The 14,643-nt window shown below is 44.6% G+C and overlaps 1 protein-coding gene across 3 annotated transcripts in view; it reads right to left on the bottom strand.

Moving 5' to 3' along the window:
- Positions 1-445: 445 nt before the first annotated feature.
- Positions 446-14,643, bottom strand: part of LOC138953596 (apoptotic enhancer 1 protein-like) — a 48,659-nt gene continuing 34,461 nt past the window's right edge. For all 3 annotated transcript variants that reach the window (XM_070325455.1, XM_070325456.1, XM_070325457.1), the window contains exon 2: positions 446-5,249. In XM_070325455.1, coding sequence (XP_070181556.1) covers positions 2,534-4,075 — 1,542 coding nt within the window. In that variant the 5' untranslated portion in view covers positions 4,076-5,249 and the 3' untranslated portion in view covers positions 446-2,533. The remainder of the gene's footprint in view (positions 5,250-14,643) is intronic.

Genomic DNA, 14,643 nt, shown 5'->3' with positions numbered 1-14,643 from the left:
AACACAGTTTCTGGGTTTTACACCTTCAAGGCAAGATCGAATTATCAGAGTTTATAATGTTATGAATTACTCTTATTTCAGTGTGTGCAAATGCAGCGAGTGTGGCGGGGAAAAGAGTCCTTGGTATTTTAAGCTTTAGTTATGTGTGGTGATGTTGTATAAGCAGTGTTTGGTGAGAAAGAGATAAACATGTGTTTAAGAATGTGACACGTGCGAGTTTTATGCAGTACATGGTAATTTGCCATTTAAAGTTATTTTGTTATGAAACATGTAATGCACCTTTCGTTTGTGTGTATGGGTGTGGGTGTTTGTAATGAGAACATGGTATCACACACACACACACACACACACACACACACACACACACACACACACACACACACACGTACTCACGCACGCACGCAGGGACACACACACACGCTCACATACTTAAACAGGTCACAGGTCCATTTCAATTTATGTTTACGACAAGAAAGAACGACTTTCGTAAACCCTAATTAACATCGTGACGTGTACAGAATGAAACATTAGGTACGTGTCTGGTGACATGTAACTGGCATTGCTGTAAACTCCGTATTTCAATCTGCATTAATAATTTGGAGGGAAAAAAGAGCATAACGAGAAATCTATGATATATCTCGGTCAAATTCGACTCTTACAAGCTAATAATAATACGTTCAGCTTTTTTTTCCTCAGAAAATAGTTTTTCTTTAGCTGTAGCATCCCGCAGTTCTCATGGACTTAATCTGACATTTAATCTGACAAACGAGACAGGATAGAATTTTTACTTTCGCGACGGTTGCAGTTTGAGAAGATGGAGTCTTGATAGAACCTCAAATGTCAAGCTGTTGCGACCATTCAGTCGTTTTGGTTCAGTTATGGCTTCATGTGCTGATACGCCCGTCACGATTAAGCTAGCTACGTGGTTGTGTGCGTAATTGATTTTTATTGTTGTTGATGAAATTTCACTCCAGCAAAAACGAAGTAAGGATTGGAAATATTTGTTGTCATAAGTATTTTCTGAAAGAAAAAAAAATTCGATTCAATGTTATCACGTAAAGATCAATAGAACAATATTGTGGGGCATTTTTTGTGTGTATAAAACAAAAACAAATACAGTTAAGAATTCCGCAGATTCTGATCAGTAGTATCCCCCTTTGTTTGCGTGTTTTCATTGGCGTAACTCGGCAGTTATTCTTCCCCAAAGTTCTACATGGTGAGCGTCTCAGAGCTTGAGGGGAAAAGTTTATGAGTATATTATCTTTTAAAAAAAAAGTATCACAAGATCACCAGTAACAAGAAAAAGAAGCAATGGCAGGTGGGATGAGGCATCACAACATTTCTAGAATAGAAACACGATTCGGTATGACATGATAAATATATGAATCTGCGGACAGCCACTGAAAGTTAGAACGTTACTCCCACGATGCAGACATAGGTTGAGAGGCACACATCAGATGGAAGGACTACATCACATTGTTGAAAGCAACTTCCATCAATTCACTTATCACAGACACTCAGTTGTATTCTGTAGTGAGAAATTATTTTAGTTGGACCGATAACATCCGATACAACCTGAAAGCACCAAGAAGGTAGAACACTTCGTTACGTAGATCGAAGCTTTCCCAAGCGTCACTATCTTTTCTCATCTGTTTGTACTGCTTGAAATACATGTAGAGTTTACCTTACAGAACTGATGACATGATGGTCATGAAACACACAACTGATGACATGATGGTCATGAAACACACAACTGATGACATGATGGTCATGAAACACACAACTGATGACATGATGGTCATGAAACACACAACTGATGACATGATGGTCATGAAACACACAACAAAGTAAACACGTTCAAGAAGTCCACCTACCACAATCTCCTGAAAACAGCTGCATGGCATCAAATATCTTTCTTTCTTTATTTGGTGTTCAACGTCGTTTCCAACCACGAAGGTTATATCGCGATGGGGAAAGGGGGGGGGGGGGGAGATGGGATAGAGCCACTTGTTAATTGTTTCTTGTTCACAAAAGCACTAATCAAAAAATTGCTCCAGGGGCTTGCAACGTAGTACAATATATTACCTTACTGGGAGAATGCAAGTTTCCAGTACAAAGGACTTAACATTTCTTACATACTGCTTGACTAAAATCTTTACAAACATTGACTATATTCTATACAAGAAACACTTAACAAGGGTAAAAGGAGAAACAGAATCCGTTAGTCGCCTCTTACGACATGCTGGGGAGCATCGGGTAAATTCTTCGGAGTTCCCCCAAACCCGCGGGGGGTATGGCATCAAATATCCAGCATGACTCCAGGTACTTGATAACTTAGAACACACATCACACAACAGGCGGAGACTTAATTAGAGTCTATAGAATCGTAAAGACCAAATATGTATATATCTATATATCACAATTGACCAACGTCGTATGATTTTGAACACACTGAGTGTAACTTACAACACGAAGCCCATCTCAATGCTGTTAAATAATTTGCGCTACATTCTGCATGTCAGCGTGAACGCCTTCAGTCCTTCTTTCTGTGTCTGCGCCATAGCGACTTGGCGAACATGAAGATGTAGACCATGAAGAGCAGCACACAGGCCAGCACCTTGCGCACGATCACCCAGCCCTCCTCCAAACGAGAACGAAGCAGTGACGTCAGCCACAGTTCCTGGTGCACCTGGCGCGTCATCTCTGACGTCAGCACGCGGATGACCTCCACGTCACGCGCCACGTCCACCGGCAGCTCACACTCCGACGTCAGAGAGAAGACGTCAGCGCCGAAGAGGAGGAGGAAGGAGGTGAAGGGGAGGAAACCGCAGGCGGCGGCCGTGTGCAGGGGAGAGAAGCCGTGCACGTCCTGAGCGTTGACGTCCGCGCCGTGAGCCAGCAGCAGCTTGGCGGCGTCCAGGTTGTTGGCGAGCACGGCGTGATGCAGGGCCGTCAGACCCACGTGGTTACTGGCGCACACGTCCACCCCCCGCCCCCCTCCTCCAGACACCAGCCCCGGCCCGTGACGACCCGTCAGGATCCGCACCAGCTCAGCGGTATCGCCGTCCTGGATGACCGCGGTCAGCACGGAGTCCGCCGGGAAGGAGATGCGACGCTTGGACAGGTTGGGAACCGCGGGCGTGGCGTCTGTGTCCTCGCCATTGTCAGACGCCGATAGGGCGCTCTTCCCTGGCTCGTTCTGCTGTTCTGAAATAGTCTTGTCTTGTGGCTCCGTCACCGATACTGTTCTGTTTAGAGATCGGTTCTTTACGCTGTCTTTTCGCTTCAGCGCCGGCACGATTTCGGGCTGTGAAGAAACCGCTTCCGTTTTGCGAGCCGTGCTGGTTGTTGACGACTCTGTACTTGCTGACTGCTTTGAGCTACTGTCGTCAAAGACAGAAGAGACAGAGGCGCTGGAGTCACTTGGTTTGAAAGCAGTGTCTGAATCACAACCATGCACACAGCTATCGCCATTTTCGCTGACAGCCTTGGAGTCCGAGCTTGCAGAACTGTGAGAAGTGTCCTTATTAGATGACCTATTATCTGCAGTTGTTGCTTTGTCGACACTTTGTGACTGAGCGTTCATCTCACTACCAGATTCACCTGACTGAACACTGTTTCGTTGACTATCAGCGCAGGGCGATATTTTCTTTTCGTCGGCGTGTTGCACGACAGCGTTGACAAGTGTGTTTTTTGTTGTGTCACTGTCGTCACCACTATCACCACACGGGGCGGTCTTCTTGTCAGTGTGGTGTGAGTGTGAGTTGTGCCTCTCCCCGCTGTCATAGCGGTGTCCCTTTCTGTGACGCGGCAGCGGGTCGCTCAGCACGCACTTAGTGTCCGTGACGTCACGCTCATCTGGCGGGGTGCAGACCCTGTTGGTGCCAGCCTTCAGCAGTGCCGCGCCTTCCTTCTTCCGCTCGCTGTCCTCCCCTCCCTGTTCTGCCTCTGTCGGCCCCGGAATCCTCAATACCATCATTGCTCGGTTGGACCCCCGTGACGTAGGGGACCCTTTGGGTGACGTCATGTTGGTGTGACGTACGGTGGAGTCGGTCAGCGAGGTGGCTGTTGGCATGGTAGAGTCTGAGACACAGCAACCACACACATGGGCCTGCTTCACGCTCCCACTTACAGCCTGGTAAATATACGTTGACTAGCACCGGCGGCAAGGGGGGAGCTGGTAGGGGGCGGTGCTGCTTTAACGAGCACGTGGGCCCCTTCCTGTTCCCGCGGTAGGCTTCCGTCAGCGTGGAGCAGTCGCCAATATTAAATCTTTCTCACACCCCTGCGGGCAGCCGTGACTGGAATATGGAAAGCCTTTCTCTAGACGGAGGCAATTATTTTAAACTTTCATTTCCATAATTTTGTCCTCTTCAACTTTACGGCTTCCACGTCTGAAGAGATATCACTGAGTATTGATTTTGTCACTGGAGTTCTGCCGACAGTTTTTGTTGTTTTTTCTGCGTCTCGTGTATTTCGCCCACTCCAAGATAATAATTGAAGACTTTCATATCTTGCATCGCCTCAAGCTGAACACAGCGATGTGACGATGAAACGCCTGTCACGGACACTGAAATCAAAGGTCTGTTTATTCAAGACGTAAATGACTGCTGTCGCGGGATGACACGATCAAAGGCGAAGTGTCACGCTTGCCGCACACACACGACGGCAAAACGTTAGTCTCACAACTTGCTGGTAAAATGAAGCCTGTTTCTATTGGCAGAATAAAATCCGTTTTTGAAATGAAGCCTGTTTCAGTTGGCGGAATGAAGCCTGTTTTTGATAGCTAAATGAAGCCTGAAGCCCGTTTTTGTTAGCTAAATGTAGCCTGTTCCTCTGGCTGTCCGTGCTGCACAGACGACTCGACTATTTGATGGTTCGAGCAGGCCTGGAGTGGATGCCAACCGACTCAAGCAGTGCCAGCTGTGACAGTAATCCCTATCAAACCTGACTGATGGTGCTCCTTCATTCACTGCTCGCTCCCCTCTCCTCCTTGTCCTAATGCGGCCACCGTCATTCAAGTCACAGTGCACTCAATGCTCCCCCTCGTCACAGGTCGCCCATCATCACAGTTGCTGCAGTGTCAACGTTCGCTGTGCCGCAACCATACAGCGCTATGAAATCAAGCCGCCGCTGTGCAGCCTTCTCCGTTTGTGTGTGTGACCCGCTCACACAAACACACATTGATCACAAGGTCGCAGGCAAAACGCCGCCGTCTTGTGTCTTTTCCGTCCACTCGGCAGCTGCCCCTGAAAAAAAAGAGACAAATGTTACATTAACTGACACAAAAAATCAGAGGTATTCTTCATAGCTCATTGTGGTACAAACACCTAAATTTGCAATTAGCAATCGATTTATAAAGTTATGCTTCGGGATGGGACAAAGATGGAAAACGGTCCTTCTAATGTTTAAAGCGAGTCAAAAGTAGGCAAGAAAGCAAGCGCTGAAGTGCGTGAGTGAGCTTACTTACTTACTGCCTTTCACGCCACGTGAGTGAGCACTGGCTATTTAATAGAGTGCTAACGTTCCAAATTCAGAATAAACAAATGGTAGGTAATTGGCACGGTTAATTTAAGACAAAACAAAACGTTACATACCGAGTAGATGCAAGATGCTTGCGAGCCATGCAGTTAGTGTAACGTTACATACCGAGTAGATGCAAGATGCTTGCGAGCCATGCAGTTAGTGTAACGTTACATACCGAGTAGATGCAAGATGCTTGCGAGCCATGCAGTTAGTGTAACGTTACATACCGAGTAGATGCAAGATGCTTGCGAGCCATGCAGTTAGTGTAACGTTACATACCGAGTAGATGCAAGATGCTTGCGAGCCATGCAGTTAGTGTAACGTTACATACCGAGTAGATGCAAGATGCTTGCGAGCCATGCAGTTAGTGTAACGTTACATACCGAGTAGATGCAAGATGCTTGCGAGCCATGCAGTTAGTGTAACGTTACATACCCAGTAGATGCAAGATGCTTGCGAGCCATGCAGTTAGTGTAACGTTACATACCGAGTAGATGCAAGATGCTTGCGAGCCATGCAGTTAGTGTAACGTTACATACCGAGTAGATGCAAGATGCTTGCGAGCCATGCAGTTAGTGTAACGTTACATACCGAGTAGATGCAAGATGCTTGCGAGCCATGCAGTTAGTGTAACGTTACATACCGAGTAGATGCAAGATGCTTGCGAGCCATGCAGTTAGTGTAACGTTACATACCGAGTAGATGCAAGATGCTTGCGAGCCATGCAGTTAGTGTAACGTTACATACCGAGTAGATGCAAGATGCTTGCGAGCCATGCAGTTAGTGTAACGTTACATACCGAGTAGATGCAAGATGCTTGCGAGCCATGCAGTTAGTGTAACGTTACATACCGAGTAGATGCAAGATGCTTGCGAGCCATGCAGTTAGTGTAACGTTACATACCGAGTAGATGCAAGATGCTTGCGAGCCATGCAGTTAGTGTAACGTTACATACCGAGTAGATGCAAGATGCTTGCGAGCCATGCAGTTAGTGTAACGTTACATACCGAGTAGATGCAAGATGCTTGCGAGCCATGCAGTTAGTGTAACGTTACATACCCAGTAGATGCAAGATGCTTGCGAGCCATGCAGTTAGTGTAACGTTACATACCCAGTAGATGCAAGATGCTTGCGAGCCATGCAGTTAGTGTAACGTTACATACCGAGTAGATGCAAGATGCTTGCGAGCCATGCAGTTAGTGTAACGTTACATACCCAGTAGATGCAAGATGCTTGCGAGCCATGCAGTTAGTGTAACGTTACATACCGAGTAGATGCAAGATGCTTGCGAGCCATGCAGTTAGTGTAACGTTACATACCGAGTAGATGCAAGATGCTTGCGAGCCATGCAGTTAGTGTAACGTTACATACCGAGTAGATGCAAGATGCTTGCGAGCCATGCAGTTAGTGTAACGTTACATACCCAGTAGATGCAAGATGCTTGCGAGCCATGCAGTTAGTGTAACGTTACATACCGAGTAGATGCAAGATGCTTGCGAGCCATGCAGTTAGTGTAACGTTACATACCGAGTAGATGCAAGATGCTTGCGAGCCATGCAGTTAGTGTAACGTTACATACCGAGTAGATGCAAGATGCTTGCGAGCCATGCAGTTAGTGTAACGTTACATACCGAGTAGATGCAAGATGCTTGCGAGCCATGCAGTTAGTGTAACGTTACATACCGAGTAGATGCAAGATGCTTGCGAGCCATGCATTTAGTGTAACGTTACATACCCAGTAGATGCAAGATGCTTGCGAGCCATGCAGTTAGTGTAACGTTACATACCCAGTAGATGCAAGATGCTTGCGAGCCATGCAGTTAGTGTAACGTTACATACCCAGTAGATGCAAGATGCTTGCGAGCCATGCAGTTAGTGTAACGTTACATACCGAGTAGATGCAAGATGCTTGCGAGCCATGCAGTTAGTGTAACGTTACATACCGAGTAGATGCAAGATGCTTGCGAGCCATGCAGTTAGTGTAACGTTACATACCCAGTAGATGCAAGATGCTTGCGAGCCATGCAGTTAGTGTAACGTTACATACCCAGTAGATGCAAGATGCTTGCGAGCCATGCAGTTAGTGTAACGTTACATACCGAGTAGATGCAAGATGCTTGCGAGCCATGCAGTTAGTGTAACGTTACATACCGAGTAGATGCAAGATGCTTGCGAGCCATGCAGTTAGTGTAACGTTACATACCGAGTAGATGCAAGATGCTTGCGAGCCATGCAGTTAGTGTAACGTTACATACCGAGTAGATGCAAGATGCTTGCGAGCCATGCAGTTAGTGTAACGTTACATACCGAGTAGATGCAAGATGCTTGCGAGCCATGCAGTTAGTGTAACGTTACATACCCAGTAGATGCAAGATGCTTGCGAGCCATGCAGTTAGTGTAACGTTACATACCGAGTAGATGCAAGATGCTTGCGAGCCATGCAGTTAGTGTAACGTTACATACCGAGTAGATGCAAGATGCTTGCGAGCCATGCAGTTAGTGTAACGTTACATACCGAGTAGATGCAAGATGCTTGCGAGCCATGCAGTTAGTGTAACGTTACATACCGAGTAGATGCAAGATGCTTGCGAGCCATGCAGTTAGTGTAACGTTACATACCGAGTAGATGCAAGATGCTTGCGAGCCATGCAGTTAGTGTAACGTTACATACCGAGTAGATGCAAGATGCTTGCGAGCCATGCAGTTAGTGTAACGTTACATACCCAGTAGATGCAAGATGCTTGCGAGCCATGCAGTTAGTGTAACGTTACATACCGAGTAGATGCAAGATGCTTGCGAGCCATGCAGTTAGTGTAACGTTACATACCGAGTAGATGCAAGATGCTTGCGAGCCATGCAGTTAGTGTAACGTTACATACCGAGTAGATGCAAGATGCTTGCGAGCCATGCAGTTAGTGTAACGTTACATACCGAGTAGATGCAAGATGCTTGCGAGCCATGCAGTTAGTGTAACGTTACATACCGAGTAGATGCAAGATGCTTGCGAGCCATGCAGTTAGTGTAACGTTACATACCCAGTAGATGCAAGATGCTTGCGAGCCATGCAGTTAGTGTAACGTTACATACCGAGTAGATGCAAGATGCTTGCGAGCCATGCAGTTAGTGTAACGTTACATACCGAGTAGATGCAAGATGCTTGCGAGCCATGCAGTTAGTGTAACGTTACATACCGAGTAGATGCAAGATGCTTGCGAGCCATGCAGTTAGTGTAACGTTACATACCGAGTAGATGCAAGATGCTTGCGAGCCATGCAGTTAGTGTAACGTTACATACCGAGTAGATGCAAGATGCTTGCGAGCCATGCAGTTAGTGTAACGTTACATACCGAGTAGATGCAAGATGCTTGCGAGCCATGCAGTTAGTGTAACGTTACATACCGAGTAGATGCAAGATGCTTGCGAGCCATGCAGTTAGTGTAACGTTACATACCGAGTAGATGCAAGATGCTTGCGAGCCATGCAGTTAGTGTAACGTTACATACCGAGTAGATGCAAGATGCTTGCGAGCCATGCAGTTAGTGTAACGTTACATACCGAGTAGATGCAAGATGCTTGCGAGCCATGCAGTTAGTGTAACGTTACATACCGAGTAGATGCAAGATGCTTGCGAGCCATGCAGTTAGTGTAACGTTACATACCGAGTAGATGCAAGATGCTTGCGAGCCATGCAGTTAGTGTAACGTTACATACCGAGTAGATGCAAGATGCTTGCGAGCCATGCAGTTAGTGTAACGTTACATACCGAGTAGATGCAAGATGCTTGCGAGCCATGCAGTTAGTGTAACGTTACATACCGAGTAGATGCAAGATGCTTGCGAGCCATGCAGTTAGTGTAACGTTACATACCGAGTAGATGCAAGATGCTTGCGAGCCATGCAGTTAGTGTAACGTTACATACCGAGTAGATGCAAGATGCTTGCGAGCCATGCAGTTAGTGTAACGTTACATACCGAGTAGATGCAAGATGCTTGCGAGCCATGCAGTTAGTGTAACGTTACATACCGAGTAGATGCAAGATGCTTGCGAGCCATGCAGTTAGTGTAACGTTACATACCGAGTAGATGCAAGATGCTTGCGAGCCATGCAGTTAGTGTAACGTTACATACCGAGTAGATGCAAGATGCTTGCGAGCCATGCAGTTAGTGTAACGTTACATACCGAGTAGATGCAAGATGCTTGCGAGCCATGCAGTTAGTGTAACGTTACATACCGAGTAGATGCAAGATGCTTGCGAGCCATGCAGTTAGTGTAACGTTACATACCGAGTAGATGCAAGATGCTTGCGAGCCATGCAGTTAGTGTAACGTTACATACCGAGTAGATGCAAGATGCTTGCGAGCCATGCAGTTAGTGTAACGTTACATACCGAGTAGATGCAAGATGCTTGCGAGCCATGCAGTTAGTGTAACGTTACATACCGAGTAGATGCAAGATGCTTGCGAGCCATGCAGTTAGTGTAACGTTACATACCGAGTAGATGCAAGATGCTTGCGAGCCATGCAGTTAGTGTAACGTTACATACCGAGTAGATGCAAGATGCTTGCGAGCCATGCAGTTAGTGTAACGTTACATACCGAGTAGATGCAAGATGCTTGCGAGCCATGCAGTTAGTGTAACGTTACATACCGAGTAGATGCAAGATGCTTGCGAGCCATGCAGTTAGTGTAACGTTACATACCGAGTAGATGCAAGATGCTTGCGAGCCATGCAGTTAGTGTAACGTTACATACCGAGTAGATGCAAGATGCTTGCGAGCCATGCAGTTAGTGTAACGTTTTGTTTTGTCATAAATTACACCTTCCAGTAATCTACCATTCTTGTTTTTGATTCTGACTGAGTAAGTAGGTAAGTAAGTAAAGACGTGTGGCCCTGCTTGTACGTCAGCGATAATGAACAGCACCGTCTGAATGCTAACGAAAGCGACAGTGACATCACCTACTGGTATTTAGAGGGCTTAAGGCTGAATAGTAGACTACTGCTTCCAGAGGACTAACAAGTGCAGATCACGTCTAGCAGCTCTCACACTGGCACCTCTCTCGCTCATTCATTCTTAGCACGAAATGTCCTCTTATTGCGTTGGACAACTCCTTTAAATTTCCCACGAATTCATCGAAGTAGATGGGATCGTGAAATATGTTGTTCGCTCAGTGAAGCCTCTGTCAAAGTCTGCCTTGGAGGAAATGCTATACCTTGTTTATAAATCATTGACTCTATGCTAGCTGGGTGTGGCTTCAACTAATCAAAGTTAGAGAATTATTTCTGTTTGTCTGCTGCGCTCAAACGTGACTGTGAATATCAGCTGCAGCTTGTTCATAACTGCGCGATCCGTTAGTGAAATCACATGACATGCATCAGTAGTGAACTGATCGTGAAAGGTCTCTGGCACTCTCATCTTTAAAAATATATTGAAATTGCTTCTTGATGTTTGATCTCCTTTACGTCTCACACACTTTCATTATTATTTTCCTTTTTGCGCTTGTCAATGTACATAAATATTATCGAGGCTTATACTGTTCATTCGCTTCAATGTTTTTTTCTCGGCACGTTGTCTTGTGCAACATGATCGTCATCTGCTGCCGCTTGTCACGTGCTTTGACAGCCTCCTCTGTTTTACTCTACGTGTTTCCACACCGCCATTGTTCTTCTGTGGGGGCTTCTGTCTGGGTCTTTTTATATTTAGTCAAGTTTTGACTAAATATTTCAACATCGAGGGGGAATCGAAACGAGGGTCGTGGTGTATGTGCGTGTGTGTGTGCGTGCGTGTGTGTGTGTGTGTAGAGCGATTCAGACTAAACTACTGGACCGATCTTTATGAAATTTGACATGAGAGTTCCTGGGTATGAAATCCCCGAACGTTTTTTTCATTTTTTTGATAAATGTCTTTGATGACGTCATATCCGGCTTTTCGTGAAAGTTGAGGCGGCACTGTCACGCCCTCATTTTTCAACCAAATTGGTTGAAATTTTGGTCAAGTAATCTTCGACGAAGCCCGGGGTTCGGTATTGCATTTCAGCTTGGTGGCTTAAAAATTAATTAATGACTTTGGTCATTAAAAATCGGAAAATTGTAAAAAAAAATAAACATTTATAAAACGATCCAAATTTACATTTACCTTATTCTCCATCATTTGCTGATTCCAAAAACATATAAATATGTTATATTCGGATTAAAAACAAGCTCTGAAAATTAAATATATAAAAATTATTATCAAAATTAAATTGTCCAAATCAATTTAAAAACACTTTCATCTTATTCCTTGTCGGTTCCTGATTCCAAAAACATATAGATATGATATGTTTGGATTAAAAACACGCTCAGAAAGTTAAAACAAAAAGAGGTACAGAAAAGCGTGCTATCCTTCTTAGCGCAACTACTACCCCGCTCTTCTTGTCAATTTCACTGCCTTTGCCATGAGCGGTGGACTGACGATGCTACGAGTATACGGTCTTGCTGAAAAATTACATTGCGTTCACTTTCATTCTGTGAGTTCCACAGCTACTGCATTATTAGTTGTCAGTAATTATTACATGTGCTGATTGTTCTCTTTGCCTGCGCGCGTATAGTATGTTGGTTATGTTTGGTCATAGTATGTTTGTTTATGTTTGGTCGTTGTCTTGCCTGTGCGTGTATTGTATGTTTGGTCGCTTTCTTTGCCTGTGCATGTATAGTTTGTTGGTTATGTTTGGTCGGTTTCTTTGCCTGTGCGTGTATAGTATGCTTGTCGATGTATGTATTGTAAAGCGCTAAGAGTAAATATTTTTCTTGAATAGCGCTATAAAAGTTTGCATTATTATTATTATTACTTGACTAAATATTGTATTTTCGCCTTACGCGACTTGTTCTGATTTGTCTTGCTTTTGTTTCCTCACCGAGTCTCTTTGCAGTCTCTTTGCAGTGTCCTGAATAGACTTGGGAATTTGATGCAAAACAATCAATTTATTCTCGCCTACAACGAATGGTAGCATGGTGAATATGCTGTCGTGTTCATAGTTGGCCGGCAGTGGGTGCCCGGCTCGGTGTCTCACGCAGTGCGTCCCACGGCGCAGCACGACACACACAGCAGAGTTTGAGAATCAAGCCTTCTATTGTAGTGGACCAGAAGTGCAGGAATGATGTAAGATCATTCACCTGTGAGTAGAGTCAGTGCACTGGTCAGGAAGCAGTATTTTCTGGCGTAACACTGACAAACACACCGAATGTTACACACACACTTAGTTCAGTTCTAACAATCACAGCGCCTTTTTGGTCTCGCGCCCACGGCTCTACTGCAACTTACCCGGGCCCCTGTTGGAGTCTGAATAATACATCGCGCTTCTGGAATCACTGCTTCGTTTGTAAAGCTAAGCCCCCCCCCCCCCCCCCCTCTCTCTCTCTCTCTCTCTCTCTCTCTCTCTCTCTCTCTCTCTCTCTATCTATCTATCGCTCTCTTTCTCACTCTCTTTCTCTCTCTCTCTATCTCTCTCTTTCTCTCTCTCTCTATTTTGCGCGGATCAGAAGTTGAAGGCAAGATATTACAAGCCATCCAAGGCATGTACAGAAGAGTTAAAGGCCGAGTAAGATATGGGTGTAAACTGACCGACGCCTTTTTTTGTCACAAAGGCCTCAAGCAGGGGGAAACTATGATAACCAGCCCGCTTCTTTTTTCCCTGTTTATTAATGATCTGGCTTCGGAAATTATTTGTAAGGGTAAACATGGAATACAGATGGTGCCTGACTTACTTGAACTATTCATTTTGCTTTTCGCTGATGATATTGTTTTATTATCTGATACCGTGGTTGGATTACAAAACCAACTGAATATTCTTGCCCACAAAGCTAATGACATGGATTTAGAGGTTAACCTGGATAAATCAAACATAATTATTTTTAGAAACGGGGGATACATTTCTCAGAACGAGAAATGGTTGGTCAACGGCGTCAAGATGAAGATAGTAAGCTCTTATAAGTATTTAGGACTTGTTTTCACTACCCGCATGACCTTTTCAAATGCTCTTAATGATATGGCATCCAGGGCTAAGAAAGGTGTTTTTGAGTTATTAAGAACATTATGGAGACTCGGTGATTTCTCCCCAAACCTGTTTTTGAAACTATTTGATGCTCAGATACAGCCTATCCTGTTATATGGTTCAGAAATTTGGGGTCTTTACCCACAAACACAGATAGAGAAGATTCACACGTTTGCGCTAAAAAGATTTTAAACGTGGCGCCAAGAACACCAAACGACATAGCATATGCTGAAACTGGTCGCTATCCGTTGTACATTTTTTCTCATGTTGCATGTATGAAATATTGGTTACGCCTAGTCAAGATGAATGATTCCAGACTCCCTAAAAAAGCTTATAATATCCAGTTGTATTTGCACAGGCAAGGCAAGTTTTGTTGGACATCCCAAGTAAGATTAACTTTGTATAAATTTGGTTTCGGATTTGTGTGGGAAAACAAGGTGTGCAATGCGAGAAAGCTTTTTTGAAACGTTTTGAGAGGTTGATAGATTGTAATATTCAAAATTGGCAAGAGCGCATTAATACCAGCGCAAGGAGGTTTACAGCGTATTTAAGTTATCTGTTTGCATGGAAACGTATTTTACTTTTGTCAAAAATAAGCATATAAGAGATGTGCTCATTAGGTTCAGAGCTGGCGTGTCCGAATTACGCTCACATAAATTGAGATACTCCCCACATACCCTACAGGACTTGTTTTGCCCATTCTGCAAAAAAGCACCCGAGGATGAAATGCACATTTTATTTCACTGTGATGCATTGAACGATCTTCGCTGTCAATACTTACCCTTTAAATACACATCATATCCTTGTTTGGTTTCCTTTCAGTTGATAATGCAAAACAAGAAGGGTCTCCATGATTTAGGCAGATTTATTTATTATGTTAACAAACGCCGTGATTTACTTCCTAAGGTGTAACAGATTGATTTATTTTGCTTCATGTCTCTCTGTTTTGTTGATGTGGTTGAGTGCATTGCGTAGCTGCTGGTTTTTAAACAACTATGTCCTTTGATGTATTTGATGAGGCACCAGCCATCCCCTGTACATACCCATACATGTATGTATTGTGCGTGTGTGTGTGTGTGTGTGAGTGGGT

The sequence above is a fragment of the Littorina saxatilis genome, linkage group LG17, assembly GCF_037325665.1.
Source record: "Littorina saxatilis isolate snail1 linkage group LG17, US_GU_Lsax_2.0, whole genome shotgun sequence".
Lineage (NCBI taxonomy): Eukaryota > Metazoa > Mollusca > Gastropoda > Littorinimorpha > Littorinidae > Littorina > Littorina saxatilis.
This window is presented reverse-complemented; position numbering and strand designations above follow the sequence as displayed.